This window comes from Dromaius novaehollandiae, chromosome W (assembly GCF_036370855.1).
Source record: "Dromaius novaehollandiae isolate bDroNov1 chromosome W, bDroNov1.hap1, whole genome shotgun sequence".
Classification (NCBI taxonomy): domain Eukaryota; kingdom Metazoa; phylum Chordata; class Aves; order Casuariiformes; family Dromaiidae; genus Dromaius; species Dromaius novaehollandiae.
The window spans coordinates 27,612,198-27,628,548 of record NC_088130.1 but is presented as its reverse complement, the minus strand read 5'-3'; the positions used below and the strand labels follow the sequence as shown (position 1 = coordinate 27,628,548).

General features: G+C 37.1%; 1 protein-coding gene across 2 annotated transcripts in view; it reads left to right on the top strand.

Annotated features, from left to right (window-relative positions):
- Nucleotides 1-16,351, top strand: part of LOC112985805 (aminopeptidase Q) — a 46,720-nt gene that overhangs the window by 17,714 nt on the left and 12,655 nt on the right. For both annotated transcript variants that reach the window (XM_064501033.1, XM_026104708.2), the window contains exons 6-16: nucleotides 172-285; nucleotides 3,135-3,278; nucleotides 3,606-3,671; nucleotides 3,799-3,864; nucleotides 4,910-5,079; nucleotides 6,506-6,582; nucleotides 9,591-9,730; nucleotides 11,064-11,119; nucleotides 12,548-12,701; nucleotides 13,648-13,742; nucleotides 14,416-14,523. In XM_064501033.1, the coding sequence (XP_064357103.1) occupies nucleotides 172-285; nucleotides 3,135-3,278; nucleotides 3,606-3,671; nucleotides 3,799-3,864; nucleotides 4,910-5,079; nucleotides 6,506-6,582; nucleotides 9,591-9,730; nucleotides 11,064-11,119; nucleotides 12,548-12,701; nucleotides 13,648-13,742; nucleotides 14,416-14,523 (1,190 nt within the window). The remainder of the gene's footprint in view (nucleotides 1-171; nucleotides 286-3,134; nucleotides 3,279-3,605; nucleotides 3,672-3,798; nucleotides 3,865-4,909; nucleotides 5,080-6,505; nucleotides 6,583-9,590; nucleotides 9,731-11,063; nucleotides 11,120-12,547; nucleotides 12,702-13,647; nucleotides 13,743-14,415; nucleotides 14,524-16,351) is intronic.

Genomic DNA, 16,351 nt, shown 5'->3' with positions numbered 1-16,351 from the left:
GACTTTTTTCATGATGCATCTTTGTCCTACTGAATTTCTACTAACTGCAGCATTTTATCCAGTTGACATGTGCACATTAAATAGTCTGCTGGGCATAGATATTTCTAATTTACAAGAATAAAGACAGCAGTTCAGAGAGATGTTGAGACATTTCTTTTCTTTCTATTTAAGTGGTTTGGAAATCTGGTTACTATGAACTGGTGGAATGATCTGTGGCTTAATGAGGGACTGGCATCTTACTTTGAATACCTGGGAGCTACCTTTGTTGAACCCAAGCTTTCACTGGTAAGTGCCAAAGCTGAATTGTTCCAGCTTGCAGGAAGAAAAGGAAGATGGAAGAGATGGAGTTTAATCCAGCCACGGCATTAGTAACTTAACTCCCCTGGGAACTATCAGCAGGTCTCGACTCTTTCCCAGAAGTTTTCTGTCTGCTGGGGACTGTGATCAAGCACAGCTCTTCTGCAGTTGGTACAGAGGATGGCTGGACAATTGTGATTCTGCAGTGACAAGGAGCTAAAGAACTGGGGTTGTCATTTTACTCCAGATCTGTCCTTTACCAAACCCCTCCTTTTTTATTTTCTTTTCTTTTTTTCCTTCTCTCCTGGACTCTGTAGCAGATAGCTTCCCTCCACCTATTTCCAAGCCCTGTTTATGAGAGAACTGGACACCCTGTATCTCATGTACCTATATATTTCTCCTTTCTGTGTTAGGTGAGAGAATGCTGCATGCTATCTGGGTCCTGGTTGCTTAACTTCTGAATACAATTCAGCTGAGTCTACATCTGTTTTCTCTACCTGCAGTAAAGATTCCACATCTGATAAGCTGGATATGGAAGGTTTATGTATGTTTTTGGAAAGTTTCGTATTGTTTTCTGTTAAAGCAGCCTTTATTCTCACTTGTTATGCCTAGATTCAGCAAGTCAGAGGTCCTTCTGTGTCTGAACCTAGTGTTTTCTATTGGTTAGGTACTTCTGAAAGCCTAGTGCCAACCAGCAGGAACTTGGCTGAAAGTTAGTACATAAGGAATAGTCCGTGTTCAGCTGATGCCTTTAATAACTGGAAAGACACTGTTTAGTCTTAAAGACCTGTTTGGACTCAGGTCATCACCTGTAGTCAAAGCAGCAAAGGAAAGTGACTTTCATCCTCACAGATTTCTTACAGTAAAAAGCTGAGTGACTGGACTCAATGTGCCCACTTCTTGACTTTCCCACCCTGTGATATAGTTGTACTATAAAAGCTGACCTTTGTCAAATCTACATCCATACAATCCAGCTGAAGTTGCTATAAATCCTTCTGGTTTAACTGAGATCTCTATGTGGCCCAGTGACTGGGAGTTGAGTAATATGTACTTGGTTCTTTGCTCTGACATAACTACTTGCATTTTAACTGAAAAATTTATTGATAGTCTTATAATAAACTTACAGAAAGATCTTTTTGATACTGAAAAACAAAATTTACTGATCAATGAAAGCACAACTAGATAAAAGAATTCTCCACTGTAGGATTTTCTTAATTGTGCCTTATATGAACAAATTAAAACAGCTATGGTTTAGTCCTTGAAGATATTTTAGAGGCTTAACATATTGGGAGGAACTAAATTTACTAAATGTAGAGAATATTGCTTTTTACCATATAGTTCTTGTGTGATAAGTCCCCAGACAGATTGGGTTACTGTGCTCATGTTTCTGTATTCTCACAATGGGTTTATATTCTTGATTTCTGTATATTACTCTCAAAAGTTTAATCAACTGTACTAAACTCTAAAACTCCTGCTGTTTTTAAAAATCTAATCTATGATAGCCTAGAAGCAAAACCAGAAAAACTGCAAACCATCTCCTGGTTTCTTAGTGATCAACCCAGTCTGTTTTTTATCTGGCTCAGATGAAAGACCATTCATCACTTTCCTTCTCTAATTCACCAAAGTACATAATTGCACGCTTAATTGGAAACTAATACAGGCATGTCCAACAAATTCTGTCAGGAGGATTTTTAGGTCATGGGATATGCTAACCTCTTTCTTTGGACTTCAACAACAGGTCACTTACTTCAATGCTGCTTCACAGAGAATAATCATTGCAAAGTATAAAGGCTACCAAGTTTTAAACTGGTAATAAGTATTTGTCTCCTTTTCAATTTTGATCTTCAATATTTAGAAGGGCAGCTAAATAAAATGGTTTCTGTTTTATTTGGATAAAGTAAATTTTAGTGCAGGACACTAAATTGACTGACATTTGATAAATGGAATGTGATTTGCCTCGGAAATCCAGAATAAATTACACAGGTGTAAGAACACAGGGTTTTCTTGTGCAGGTTTGTGGGCCACACATAATTACAAAGTAAACCTGGAAAATTACAAAACCTGCTCTGAGGTTTACTTGCTCTTTACAAAAAGAGAGAAATGGGCAAACAAATTTCATCTTATTTATTAAAAGCTGTGTTCTTCCCTTTGACAAATCCAAGTGCTCAGACTGGCCTGGAGTGTTTTAAAAGTTTAAGTTCTTTCTTTACCTACCTAATTATATCGTTTGCCTTCCAGTCTTAGGACAGATGCTCAGCTAGTGGAAACTGAAGCATCATTTGCAAAAAAGAGACCTTCATTGATTTACAGCAAAGGAGCAGTTTTTCCTCGTGTTTATTCCTTGGCAACATCAGAAATACTGCATAGTGCAACTGTTAAAACTCTTAGTGTACTCAGTAGTATAGTATTCAGATTGTTGGGGTTTTTTTTTCAGGATTGCAGCAGGAGCAATACAGAGCCTAGGTGGAAGATGCTGCCAGATTAACGAGATATAGATGTAAACCAGATACAAATTTTCAGTTGTTTTTTGTGATTTGCTATAATACAGCTGACTTTTTTCATTGAGGATTACAGTGTAGCTACCTTTAGCAGGCACAAGCACACAATCTTCTCGGAATTAGAACTTCCACTGCCCTAAATGTTGCATCTGGAAAATGTTATGTTTGGGTGTGGGGGTCCATTTTACTTTTTGTGAAAGTTAGAGAGGAGAGACTGTTGCTTGTTTATTGACAGGCTTTTTCTATTAGTACTAATTCCATAAGCCAGATTCTCTGCCTGAAAATAAATATTTTCTTTTTGGCTCACAATGCACTTAGATTTCTGTCTTCCACTTTCAGGATAAAATCTTTTATGATCATGTTGTACAACCCATCTTAAGAAAGGACAATGAAATAGGAGTTCGATCACTGTCAGCAAGTGAAGACGAGATCAAAGGATCACTTTTCTTAGCTTCTCTGTTTGACAATATCACGTATAACAAGGTGGGAAAAAATAAAATTCTTCCCTTTTCTTGTATATTCTAAGCTAATATGACGCAAAGTAGGCTTGAGCAGAACAGTGAATATGACAATACATTGTTATATTACAGTGGTTTTTGGTTTTTTATTGTTCAAAATTTGTTTCTACAGCTCACACAGGTATATCGAATGTTGCAAATCTATTTGTCTACAAAAGAAAGGATGAATAAATTTGTAACCTCCATCAAATGTGAAGTGTAGGAACAGCCAGATACATATCTCTGAAATACAGTTTGAAAAAATATTGCAGTTAATAATTCATATACTCATGTAGCATTTTTTGTGCTTCAGGGGGCTTCCATTACCTGGATGCTTTCTAATTTTCTGACTGAGAAGCTGTTTATCAGAGCACTCCATGTAAGTTTGAAAAATTAATGTCTTCATCTTGATTTATTAGCTTAAAAATAACAGTTGTACAAAATAGTTTCTGCCTTGTTGATGGTTTTTCATTCAACCTGCATGAATTCTTCTTTTTTCTTTGCAGTCTTATCTGAAAACATTTTCCTTTTCAAATGCTAACCAAGATGATCTGTGGACCCACATACAAATGGTATTCATTTTATCTCTACTATTCTTCCTCTGGTGTTTGTCATAGGCCAAATTTGGGGAATACACTGTTGATAGAAGATTGAATTGGGATTTGGCTGTCCCTAATTCAGTCTTTCCCTTGCATGCAATTTCCTTTAGGTCTTTTGGTGAAGATCTTCACAAATGTTTATTTGGCTACTTAACTGCACTTGAGATCAGTGGAACTAAGTACAAGGAGTAGAAAGATGAGGTGGAAAATCAGGGATGGGGTGGAGTTTTGTGTTCCATGGATTGCCTCAAACTGCCTGAAATTGCAGAGCCTATTTTTTTGGAGAGGAAGTTTTGCCAGAGCAAAGTGTGGGACATCAGGGTTTGATCAACAGTGCTGATATGTCACAGATTCATCAGTCTCTACACCTGTGGCAGTAGCTCAGTATTTCACCCTTTGCTGGTTTTGGCAGGAATCTGAATAAGAAAACAGTTGTTATTAATAGGTTTATTAAAAAAAAAAAAAATCCACCTCACTGTTCCCCTATAGAAGGCTTCCATTGTGCTGCAAACTATCTCAGATTAAGAGCAAGAGTGCCACAATTTCAGATATGCGACACTGGCAACTTTTAAGCCAACAGAGATGATGCTAACTCTCACTGATTGCAACTGTAGCTTAGTATCTCTTTCCATACGTTGCTACTATTGAATTTGTTCATTAGGCTGTCGCTTTAAAATCTCTATGTTCCAGCAGCTTTTGGTGAGTGAAATAAAAAAAAAAAATTGTCTGTTGTCAGCTGTACAAGGGTGCAAGTATATTAAACGAAAAAGAGAAGGGTTGGCAGTGTAGATACAAGAATGAGAAATGTCATCTCAATTCCCATAAGGGTTATGCTGTCTCTATAATAGTGTCAATAATGGCCTTTTCCCTTTGGTTTTGTGCATGAACCAAAGACCAGCAAACTCCAAAGAAGTTAATTTTTCTCTAGTATGTTAGAACAACCACTACAATGTTGCTGAAGTGATATCAGTAAGTGCCTGTTTATCATAAATATTTCTAATTTCTGTTTCTTTTGAAGGTTGTAGATGCACAGGATGAAGTTCAGTTGCCAGCATCTGTAAAAAAAATAATGGATTCCTGGACATGCCAAAATGGGTTTCCAGTTTTAACATTAAATCTATCCACTGGCACAATCAGTCAGGAACAATTTCTTAATAAAAAGAATGAAAACAGTACTGATTCTTACAAGTATGTTTAGCTTGTGTTTTTATACTATAATGTATATACCCTGTTTTTTGCATGAAACTCTTTAGTTAGGACATTATGTTTTGGTGATCTGCGTTTCCCCCGCTCCCCGGTCATAAACTGTCAAGTAAAAAAAAATCCGTTTAAGGCTTGGAGTTTGCAAGCTGTTTGTTTTGCCGAAGGGTTGCTCTTCTCTGGAGTAGTGACTCTTCCAGCCACATAATGGCTTTGTAACGACAGATGCTGGCCGTTAATAAGCTGTGGGGCAGGAGTTTTGCCTGGCATTTTCTTCACTGCTCATCCCTCAGTTGTTGAGACTGACCTAGCAGTACTGTGTTGTAGCTTTCTTCCAGCACATGTTCCCAATTTCTTCTCCTTGGCAAAGACAACGAGGTTGCATTGAAGCACTTAAATGACCCATTTTTCAAGAAGTAATGAGTACCTGACATGGAGCTCTAAAATTCCTGACTGTCAGTGAATGTTGTTGAGTGTCTGGTGCTTTTGAAAGCCACACTGCATATTTAGGTGCCTAAAAATGGTGAGAAGAGTCATCCACTTTGGAAACTCAGGGCCAGAATTTGAAGCTTTATGAAATTTACTGGTTGTCCTGAGTGGTAGGATGCATGGGGAGAGCCCATGAGATGAGTTCTCAGCCAGGCAAGAATTAGAGAGCAGAGCATAGTCCAAAACAGCTTTTCTCTGGCTGCAATTGCTGGTAACATAAACAACCACAGGAGAGATCTGATGAGAACCACAGGGTTCCCTTTGCTTCCGGCCTTGAGGAAGTGCAGAGAATTAGTCCATTCAACCTATTTGGTTAGCTCAGATAAGGAATTCCAAGTCACAAATGTTGAGTCCTTTACTCTGCCTCCAGCAAGAGGCAGTACCATGGGAATTTAAGTAAATCCAGGACATGCATTACAGAATTTTTCATTTCCTTGAACTTGCAGGTTTCATAGCTTTCATGTGTTTCTCTGGGAGGTTTACATTTTCTCAGAAAGGAAATTAAAGTTGCCAAAACTAAGATTGTAAGGCCTGGAGCCTTTTTTTAATGGATACACTTCTGAAAAGGAGCTTTACTGCCTCCAGAAATAGGATGAAGTGTAATAAGTAAGGAGAAAAAGATTACTGCCTGGAGAAGGAAAGCAGACCAGAGAAACAGTGGTATTCAAAGATCTAATGTATAACAATAGTCTGAATATGAGTGCCTATTGAAATCCATGCCAGAACTTTCCCTGTCTCCAATGAACCTAAGGCCTGGTCCAGCATAAGTATCACCTTCTGATAAGGTTTTGTGTGTCAGAGAAGGAGGATAGATGGAGATTTTTATAAGAACTCATTGCAATCTAGTTTAGCATCAGCTGAAAGCTTGTTTTTAAGCATAAGTATGAATTATCTCTCTTTTTTTTTCCTTCCCCCTCTCTCTAAGTAACACATGGATTGTTCCCATTTCTTGGATGAGAAATGGATCATCACAACCCTTACTGTGGCTCGATAAAAGCAGCAGTAAGTAATGAATTAGTTCATACATCTGAAAAAACAACCTGATAACAACATGCCTAAACACTTCTATAAATGGAAGATATAATTTGAATTGAATGAGAGGTAAAACCTTAGTATGGCAAAGTCTATACTTACCTATTGTGTTAACTTTTGTGTTACGATATCAGTAGATTTTCGAATAAGTTATTGTATTGTTTTTCTCTAAGTTGCAATCAAGCTTTAGAGTATGTTTTTAATAATACTGCAGAATGCACATTCTGAGTAGAGACTTCCACAGCAATTTTGATTTGTCATTTTGCACCCAAATCTAAATTGGTCCTCACATTTCTGTATTATTCTTACTTCAGCAGGTCCCATTGACATTAGTGAGAGTTCTTGAATGTATAAAGGGCCTCAGGTTTTGGCTGTGATGCATCAGAAAATGATCAAGTTCAAGTAATAGATATGAAGACTGAAAAAGATTGAAAACAGCTGTATGAAGTGACCCAACATTGTCACATGGATATCTGTAAAAACAGAAAATGCATATTTTCAACACCGTGTAATTTGATTTGGTTATGCGGTCTTCTCAGAAGAGTAGAATTTTAAAAAGTTTTAAAGGCTTATAATAAAAAAGTGAGTTTATGGGCATATCCAGTCAAATAAAACAATTCATTTCTTTCTCATCTCAGTGCTTTCCAATAAACAACTATATTTTTTGAGAGAGAAAAATCTAATCATTAGAACCGGGTAATTGTTTTTCTTTGGCAAGTCAGTCCTGAATTCCATCAAACTCTGAATCAGTTATAAGTAGATGCAGAGACTAATGTGTTTATGGAGTGCTTAAGAGCAAAACTACAATATGTTGTGTGTGTATTCCAGCTCTCTGCCCTCTGTTCGCAATGATTAGAAGTTACTTTGCCTATTCTTGAGGCAAGAAGATGAGTGGAGAGGTTATTTCACAGTATATAGACACATAAATAAGCAATCAGTGGGTGTTTATTCCTCTGAGTGCTTTAGATTTAAAATAAAGTAAACCACTGATAGATAAGGTAAAAAATTAGAAAACATGGAGGAAAGAAGTGTTAAGCAGTGCTTGCTTGGAAGGAGCTAGTGTTATGTGTTAAGCTTTTATTAATGATAATAATTCCATTTCTTCAGCCATCATGTGCTTTGAGCTAGAGGAGAACATATGAAAAAAAAAAAAAACATTGTGTTGCATCTGTCTGAAGCAACTATCATAAAGTAGAAATTCAGTCATTAAAACACATTCCACTTGCATTTGAAAAACATGTTAAACCTATCAAAGATGCTAGACTTCAGTCAGGGAACTTGCATTCACGTTTAAAGATCTTTTTTTTTAAAAAAAAGTTTTTTTACCTACTTTTTGATAAACCAAATGGTTTCCTAAAAGGCTAGAAATGTTGAGGGTATTTTTAGATTGAATTACCATTTGTTCCTGTAAAATTGAAATGTCTTCTGGATGATAACTTTTATTAACGTTGTCATTCATAGGTGTTCATGAGAGTGGTTGTGGTAAATGAAAATGAGGGATTTGATAAGAAGCAGAGCTTTGTTGAATAGTTGCTGCAGTAGCATAACAATGCATAAAGAGAAAAGATCTTAGAAGTAATTTTAGGGTATGTATATTTTTGTTGCAAAGAGCTCTGCAAAAGCTAATTTATCTTGCTTCTGAACAGGATAAATTAAACTCAAAGCTAGGATGCTACTAGTAGCCAAACCAGTCTATTTAAAGCTGCACTGTGCCATGTTAAAGGCCTGTCCTATTGGTTTAAGGCTTGCCAGGCATATCTAAGTACTTAGCTTCTGCCCATATATTTGTGTTGGTCACTGGCAGGAAGAGACTTGGTCCCTGAGTGATATATGTCTTTGCAGCTAAAGCAAAGCATGAGGAATACTGTGCTGTTATGGTAGAGCATGTTTCACTCAGCATGAGGGATGGAGATGGGGAATAATTTGCATCTCTTGGAGCATATTTTTGCTATTTTAGCTGCATCTGCAGGTGCTTTTGATGATTAGCAGGGCATTGTACCCATCTGCCATTACATGGAAAGTACTGCTAGTGCTGTAGTCTAGCCACCCACAGCCGCCTTAAACTGTTAAGCTCGTATCTGTCATGTACCACTTTTCTCTCTTGTTTTATTTGATTTGTGAAAATGACTAAGGCTGAGTCCTGTAGTATCTGCTTAGTCAGAATACTTAAGTCCCAGTCTCCTATTTGGTGGAGCAGCAGTGTCTAGACAATGCACACTATGCATATCAAAACTGTTTTTTTGGTCTTCGAGTTTGATTTCTTCTTAAATCAGGCTGATAAAACCCAGTTAAAGCAGCATTCCAATCCTCTCGTGATGAGGCAGCTTAGAGCCTTCAAAGCTGCATCGGCTCCTTGAGTTGTACATTTGGCTAGCGGGAGCAGGTAATCAGCCACATAGTCTGGGTCATAACTAGGTGAAATGGGACTGCAGAAGGAGACCTTTAGTGAGTGATATGACTCACGAGGGCTACAGGACTAATTTACAGCTAAATGTTTTGATAGATTGTCTCTGTTGCATGAGCTTAGCTATTCTGCTTCCCTAGATCTCCACTAGATTTATATGGCTACTGTTAGGAGGTCAGCTCTTGTGTGAGGTAGAGTTGTGTTTTGGAGTAACACTGGAAGCAGCAAGCATGCAGGGGTATTGTTCCTTACCCAGTTGTTTTCTTCCCAGATAACCTTTCTGAACTTTCACAGCTGCCAGCTAGCCAGCTCTTTGGAGTAGGAGCAAGTTGGTTCTTCGGCCTTATCTTTGCCATCTTCAGGGTGGCCTGGGGGAATCGGTTGCTTGTTGAAGTTCTTCCACTGTGCAGAACTTGGAGCTCAAATGTGTCTGGCTTTTGGGGTATTCTCTTTGTGTCCAGCCACCAAGTTGTGTCTTAGATCTCAGAGGAGCACTGAACCCAATGCTTATAAATGCAGGAGAGTGTATCATTTTATTTTCTGTGCATTGATAAATTTTAATGTCACTTTACAGAAATGTTTCCCGAAATGCAAGTATCGGAATCGGAATATGACTGGATCCTGCTAAATGTAAATTTATCTGGATACTATAGAGTTAATTATGATCAATTAAACTTAAAAAGATTAGCACGCTTGCTTGAAAATGATCCAAAGGTAAGATCATGATTGTTTTTTTCAAGCTTATAAGCAAACTTCTTTCCATGTATTTCTTCTTGCAATTTTTACCAGTAATCGCTTTGATTTAGAAAAAAAAGGGGGAAAAAGAAAAAGGAACAATGGGAAGCTTATATATGGCATATAAACAAATAACCCACAAGTGCACCACTCACGTCACTAGCAGCATTCCACAATGGAGTAGGAACAGGCCCGAGTAGTTTCACATAAACAGTAGGCTGAAAAATAATTTACATTAGATCACATCCTGTCTTCAAAGTTGTCTTAAAAACTTGTGGTTCTTCTAATCTCTTAAATTTGGTTTAAAGAGTTATCAGTATGGATATGTGACTAAGCTTTATCTGCAGTTAGAATTAAGCAAAAAAGTTCTGATTTGATGGAATTGAAATATCTTGCTGATTCAATGGGCTGTTCATGCAACCTCTAATTTACCATAGCTTGGACTAAAGATGAGAGATACGGAACAGCCTATGTATATGACTTCATATGGGGTTGCATAGTATTTAATGTTGCCTAAACCTCAAGTGTAGCTTAGGTGATAATGTCAGTTTATTGGGTTTGATACCAAAGATTAGAAGATTTAAACTTTTGAAGTCTGAGGCACATGTAGTAATAGATCAAGGGAGTCAAGATTACTTTTCTGGAAGGTTTGAACACTATGCCAGTCAGAGCACATAACTGATTAAAGCCTTTCTGCAGCACATTGGCTTCCTTTCTTCTAAGCTTTTCTTTCACACCAAATCTAAGTCAGCACGAACTTAGGCATGTGCAGTCTTGGGGCAGTGCTCGGACACTGGTCAGCAGGAGGGTTCACCAGAGCTGTGGCGAAGCCGTACTGCACAGAGACCAGTGGTCCTTGTGAGAGCACAGGCTCTCAGTAGAGGTTCAGCTAAAGTTCTTCCTCAGTTATTTAATTCATGATAGTGTTGGATTCTGCTTTGGGCTAATTTTAACAATGTACTCTGCGCTGAAGCCTCGAAAAGAAAAAAAGCCTGTACCAAAATGTTACAACCAGGATTTTTGTTAGGTACTGTAGAGTTTCCTTATTTTAATGTTCATTCCAGCATGCAAGCAAGAGGGGTTTTGAAGTGTAGCATTTAGTGTTATATAGTTGTATGTTTATATATATGTGCCCATAAAAGCACAGCAACAACTTCAATTTAAGATGCAGGATCCTATTTTATCATGTTTTGTAGAAGATTTTGGCTTAGAAAAGATGTTAGGATCTTTGTCTTATATTTTTGAAACATAATAAAGCTTTATTTTAATAATGTGTTTAGATCTATTAACACCAAATGAATGCTTTTTGCAGGCTATTCCCGCTGTTAGCAGGCTCCAGCTGATAAGTGATGTTTTTGCGTTGACACAGTAAGTATGTTTTGGATATGTCATAAAAAATTATTAAAATTGCATTCAACATTCCTATTTCTGCTTCTTTCACTCCTACCCATACATGCCTCATAAAAACAACAGATGTTACCTCAGAATGGTGGGGCAGTAAATATTTAATCCATTCTTCTGTCAGTGCTGAGTGGTTTCTTTCAAAACTTGCTCTAACTTTTGTCCATCTCTTAGAAAATATTTTAGATAATGGCATTGTCATGAGTTTTCCAGGGATCATCCTGTATTTGTTGTGACAAAAAAAAATTCTCAATGATGATAATGAATTTTTCTTTTCTTAATTTCTTTGGGGGCATCTCAGCTGTCATGCATCATTCTTAATGCATCCTTCATTTCCCTTGCTAATGGATCACTGTCATTCATCTCTTGGCAGAAAAATGTCACAGAACACTTGTACTGCAGATGTTTTAGGTCTGCAGAAAATCAATGCATTAAGATAAGCCAATTTTATGTTAATTTTCTGAAATCTGAGCAGCTCTTAGAGGAGGCTGATGTTTAGAGGCTACAGAAATGTAGTGCTGGAGAGCTGAGCAGTGCTGAAGGGAGCCAAAGACCCCCAAAGTTTGCCTGTGCCTCTAAAATGTACCAGAGATCCTAAAAGCATCAGGGACCAGTCATGTGGGAGCTCCAGGAGGAGGTGGCTGAAGCATACTGCCTCCCTTCAAAGCCTAGGCAGGGAGCTCTGAGCAGGGAGTCAAAGGTTCCCTTTCATGCAGACATCCCTTCTCATAAGAGAGCTCAGGCCTAGCATATAGTAAGGAGTGTAACTCTAATGTAACAGTGCTCTGACGTTAGTATACCAGAAGTGTTTCTGTTCTGGGAGAATGGGGCTTGATTGGCATTTTTTGGGGAAGGAATGAATTCCATGTAACTACCATACTGAAGCACAGAAATGCCATGCTGAAATTCTTAATTCTAAGAATAGTGTGCATGTGAAACATAATTGTAAAAACGTACAATTTAATTATTTCATAAAGTAACCTGTAATGAAAATCTGTTGTTCATCAATAAAGACAGATGTGTATTGTAACTCAAAATAGTGCTTTGTTCCTTCATTTTGTCCTAGTGAGGCTGAAGCATGCTGTAAATGTGCTTGGATATCATCCTAAAAACACAACCAGAATACAGTCTGCTTCCTGCTGTGCTTCCTGCCAGGAGTGTCCCATTGCTTTGCTTAAGCACTTTTTGCTTTGTAATAAATGTCTGGAGAGCTCAACTCTTAAATGGGGCACCATTGTTTTATATTTATTATAATTTTCCAACATCCTTGCCAGATTATTCTCCACCCAGTATCCTGGCGTTTTATGGTCAGTTCTGTAAACAAACAGATAGTCATAGTATGTATTAATATGAATAAGTATGCTCAAATATGAGGGGTTTTTTTCCTTCAAATAGGTTTGGATATACTCAGATTGAATCAGCGCTTGAACTAACAAAGTATCTTGCCAGAGAAGATGAAATCTCTATATGGAATATGGTATTATTAAATCTAGTACCAGATAATTTGGAAAGCACTCTGAAAAACTATGAAGTATATCCACTTTTAAAGGTATCGCCCTTTTTGTTAACTGGCGAAGATTCTAGACCATTTAAATAAAAGACCAAAACAAATGCTTTATAAGGTTCTCAGGAGTGTAATGATGAGTATGATGGGTCATAATTCTTAGAGTTCCCTTTGGATGATTTTGCCAGTTTTTTTATAGTATTTATTTGTATGGATTAATCAGTGATAATTGTCATTAAATCCTAAGCTGCTGCTTAGTGTAAAGCAGAAATATATTCACATTCTTAATATTAAATTTGGTCTTAGGTTTTGGTAAAACTGAAGATCTGGAAAATACAGCTATCAGTAGTAAATAATCAGTAGTAAGTAATGGGAGTAACACTGATATAAATAAAGGGGATATAGTACATACGTGATCTGTGTTATGTACTGCCTTCCAATTCATCTTCATGGTGAGAAAGAAAGAATTGGGTTTAATCTGTCATGCTTTAATGGTCTGGATACTAAATGAGGTGATTTTCTCCCATTTTTGGGCTACTTCAGATAACATTTCCTTATATACTTCCTTGACACCTATTTGACTTCCACTTTTATTTAAAGTGCAATCTCATGATAGTCATTCTGTAAGTTAAAACAGTAAAGATATGTTTTAAACATGTGAAAAGAACTAAGTGTTTTTCTATTTGATGACAAGGACTTTTCTGTTGTGTTTTTTGAGAATGACCATATGTTTTCTTCCATAACAAGTTCCAAAGATTTTTTTTGTCTATCAAAGTGAGGTGGAACGGGAGCTTCTCAGTTTGAATGGTTGGTTTTTTGTTTTTTGGTTTTTTTAAACACACAACTTAAATGTTTTATTTTAATGTGGTATGTTACCAAGAAATTTATAGTGGTAAATTTTTAGGATAATCTGAATAAGTAAAGAAAAACAGAGTAAAATAAAAATGTGGATCTAAATGAAAGTAACTTTTTTTTCCCCTTCTTTTAAAAGAAATACCTTTTAAAGAGAATGTTGCCAATATACCATTATTACGCAGGTTTAATTCGTCAGAATGTTGATGCTTTGGAAGATGACTATTTTGCTCAGTAAGTACTTTGGTTTTTTTCTCAAAGCTTGATCTGGCATGATTTGATCCAATATGCTGTAATGTGCCTTTAAGTACAAGATCAAGGAAAAATATTTGAATTTATTTGAATCTAACTGAATTGTTATTTTTACTGTCCTATAAATTGTGTGTTACTTATGATGGTGCTTCCAATGAAATTTTAGTAGCTGGATTGTTTGGGGTATTTTTTGTGAACTTAATGAGCATGGAAGATGGTAATTTTTGTTTATTGTGAACAGTTGCGACAGGTTGCTGCTAGTGAGAGGAAAACCCACAGCAGTGAACTTCAGACGTGATTTACAGATCGATCACTAGAGCTTGAAAATAGTTTATTTTGCATGGCTACCCAGCATTAGATGCTTGAATGTCAGAATGATGAGGCTAGAGCAAGAGTAGTATAAAACACACAAAGCCTATTAAAAATTAGTCTGTTGGTAGCCTCACTAATCTCCATGAATATCAATGTCATGAACCTGTTGTTGGTAGTTTAATTTGATTTTTTTTTTATTTTTATTAAACTTTACTGTTTCTAGTAGAGGTTCTCCTGGGTAAACAGCATCATGTGCTAAAACCATGCTGACTAAGCATTTTCCCAAGTACTCCAAACGTAGAATACATATCTTTTATTCTTGCTATTTTGGCTTCCCTTCAAGAGTATATTTGGAAAAGCTTTTTGCAACAGCATGTTGGCTGGGTCTCCAGGACTGTTTGGATCTGTCATCTGAACTGTATGCAAAGTGGATGGACAGCCCGGAGTACAAGTAAGAATGATAATGTGCTCTTAGAAGTGTGCATGTGGTAAGTGAGGTGGAAAGTTAGTGGGCCCTTACATAGGGTATGCAGAATGGGACGCCTCCTGTACACTGCTCTTCTTTCTCCACAAAATGACAGAATTTAAGCTTAAAAAAACCCCAAAAGACTAAAAATCCCCGAAGCCCCTCCTTTTCCCCAGATTCCAATTTTATATAGAGTTCATATTTATTGCTTTTCATGCAGACTTTATAGTCTGGAGGATGCATAGTGTTGCCAGGAAGATCAAATTCTGTTTAGCTGCAGAATGGCTGAAGCTCAGATCAGGTGTAATATCCCATATTGCCCTATCCCTTTCTAGAGTAAGGCCCCCAGCTCTGGGGGCATCATGTGTACCCACATAACTTTTAAGCTTCTGTAGGAAGTACCGACTGAAACAGTGTTTGTGTGATATGGGCATCTGCTCATGGTAAATCCATCAAATCATTTTGCATGGACTATATTTGCAAGGACAGATGCTGGGAACAGCTGTCAGATCTCATGGTGATATCGGAGCCCAGTGGTTAGGTCTGTGAGAATAGAGGTCTGGGCTCTGATCCCTCCTACCACAATCAGATTTTCTGTATTAGAGTATTGCGTTGTTGGAAAAATTGTGCAATGTATTGAAATTCTTACTCTCTTTTCTCCTTTCTTTTGACATTTTTCTATGCAATTATCCTATAGTATTGGCACTGGTGAGTGAATGTTTAAAATTTGTCATTACTTTTGTTTTATTTGTTACAGTTGTGTAACTTTTATAAATGTTTTTGTTGATGTATGTAGTTGGCTAAGTGAACTGAACTCATATTTGTACTTTTATTTTAAAATAGCTGTAGTGATCATTCTTCTTAAAAAAACAAACTGTGCTTTAAAGGTAAACTGAAAAGCTTGAATATGCTAAACACACTCTGGTGTGTCCCACAGACAATATTCTTGTTATCACACGCTAAAAGCAACAATGCTATGCTAAAATCTGAGATCATTTTCAGAATAGCCACACATTTTCCCCTATTAATAATATTTGAAGTGTTTTTTTCCTTTTGGGATTTTACATACCTTATCTGAGTTCAAGAGTTGAAAAGTGTGTGAAATATTAATTGTGATGTGGAAAAAAGATCAGGTTTCAAGGAGAAGAAATCATGGGAGGTAGGAAAGTTCTTAGGTTTCAAATAATGGATCAGCGTTCTCATTCAGTGAAAGAGGAGGCTTTTCATATACTGGATAGAAAGGGACAAGAGCACAATAACCTTTTGACTCGCCTTTCACAGAAAGATACCTTTAGATGCTCTATGTTCTCTGTTCTGAGACCAAAATTGATAATGGTCCATTATAGTTGTTCTGCCACAGGCTAGCAGCATGTATGTTATGATACCCAGCAGGATTCTTGTATCTGTTGAGGGAATAATGGTTTTCCCTTTCAGATAAGGTGATCAGCCTTCAGCTGAATCTTTCCAAACATTGACCTCACAGAGCTTAACCAATTGGACTTGATATTGTGCATTTTTATCTGTTCTGTGGAAAGAATAAGCTGAGAGCCATGATTCCCAGCCAGTCTTTCAATATTACCCCTTTTTTGCTCAGGGGAGTGAAGTAGACCTCTCTAAATTAGTTTATTCCCTGTGGTTCTGTGTTGTTGGCTTATCTCCTTACAAAGAAGAAAATGAGCTTAGAGGAAAGGATAGTGTTGCTGTATATTTTAGTTAGTTACTAAAGGTAACTATACTACTGTTAGTCTTTAAACTTAAGTCATCACACCATTTCTTTATTGACTCCAGGAAAATGACATAACGTAACCCACCA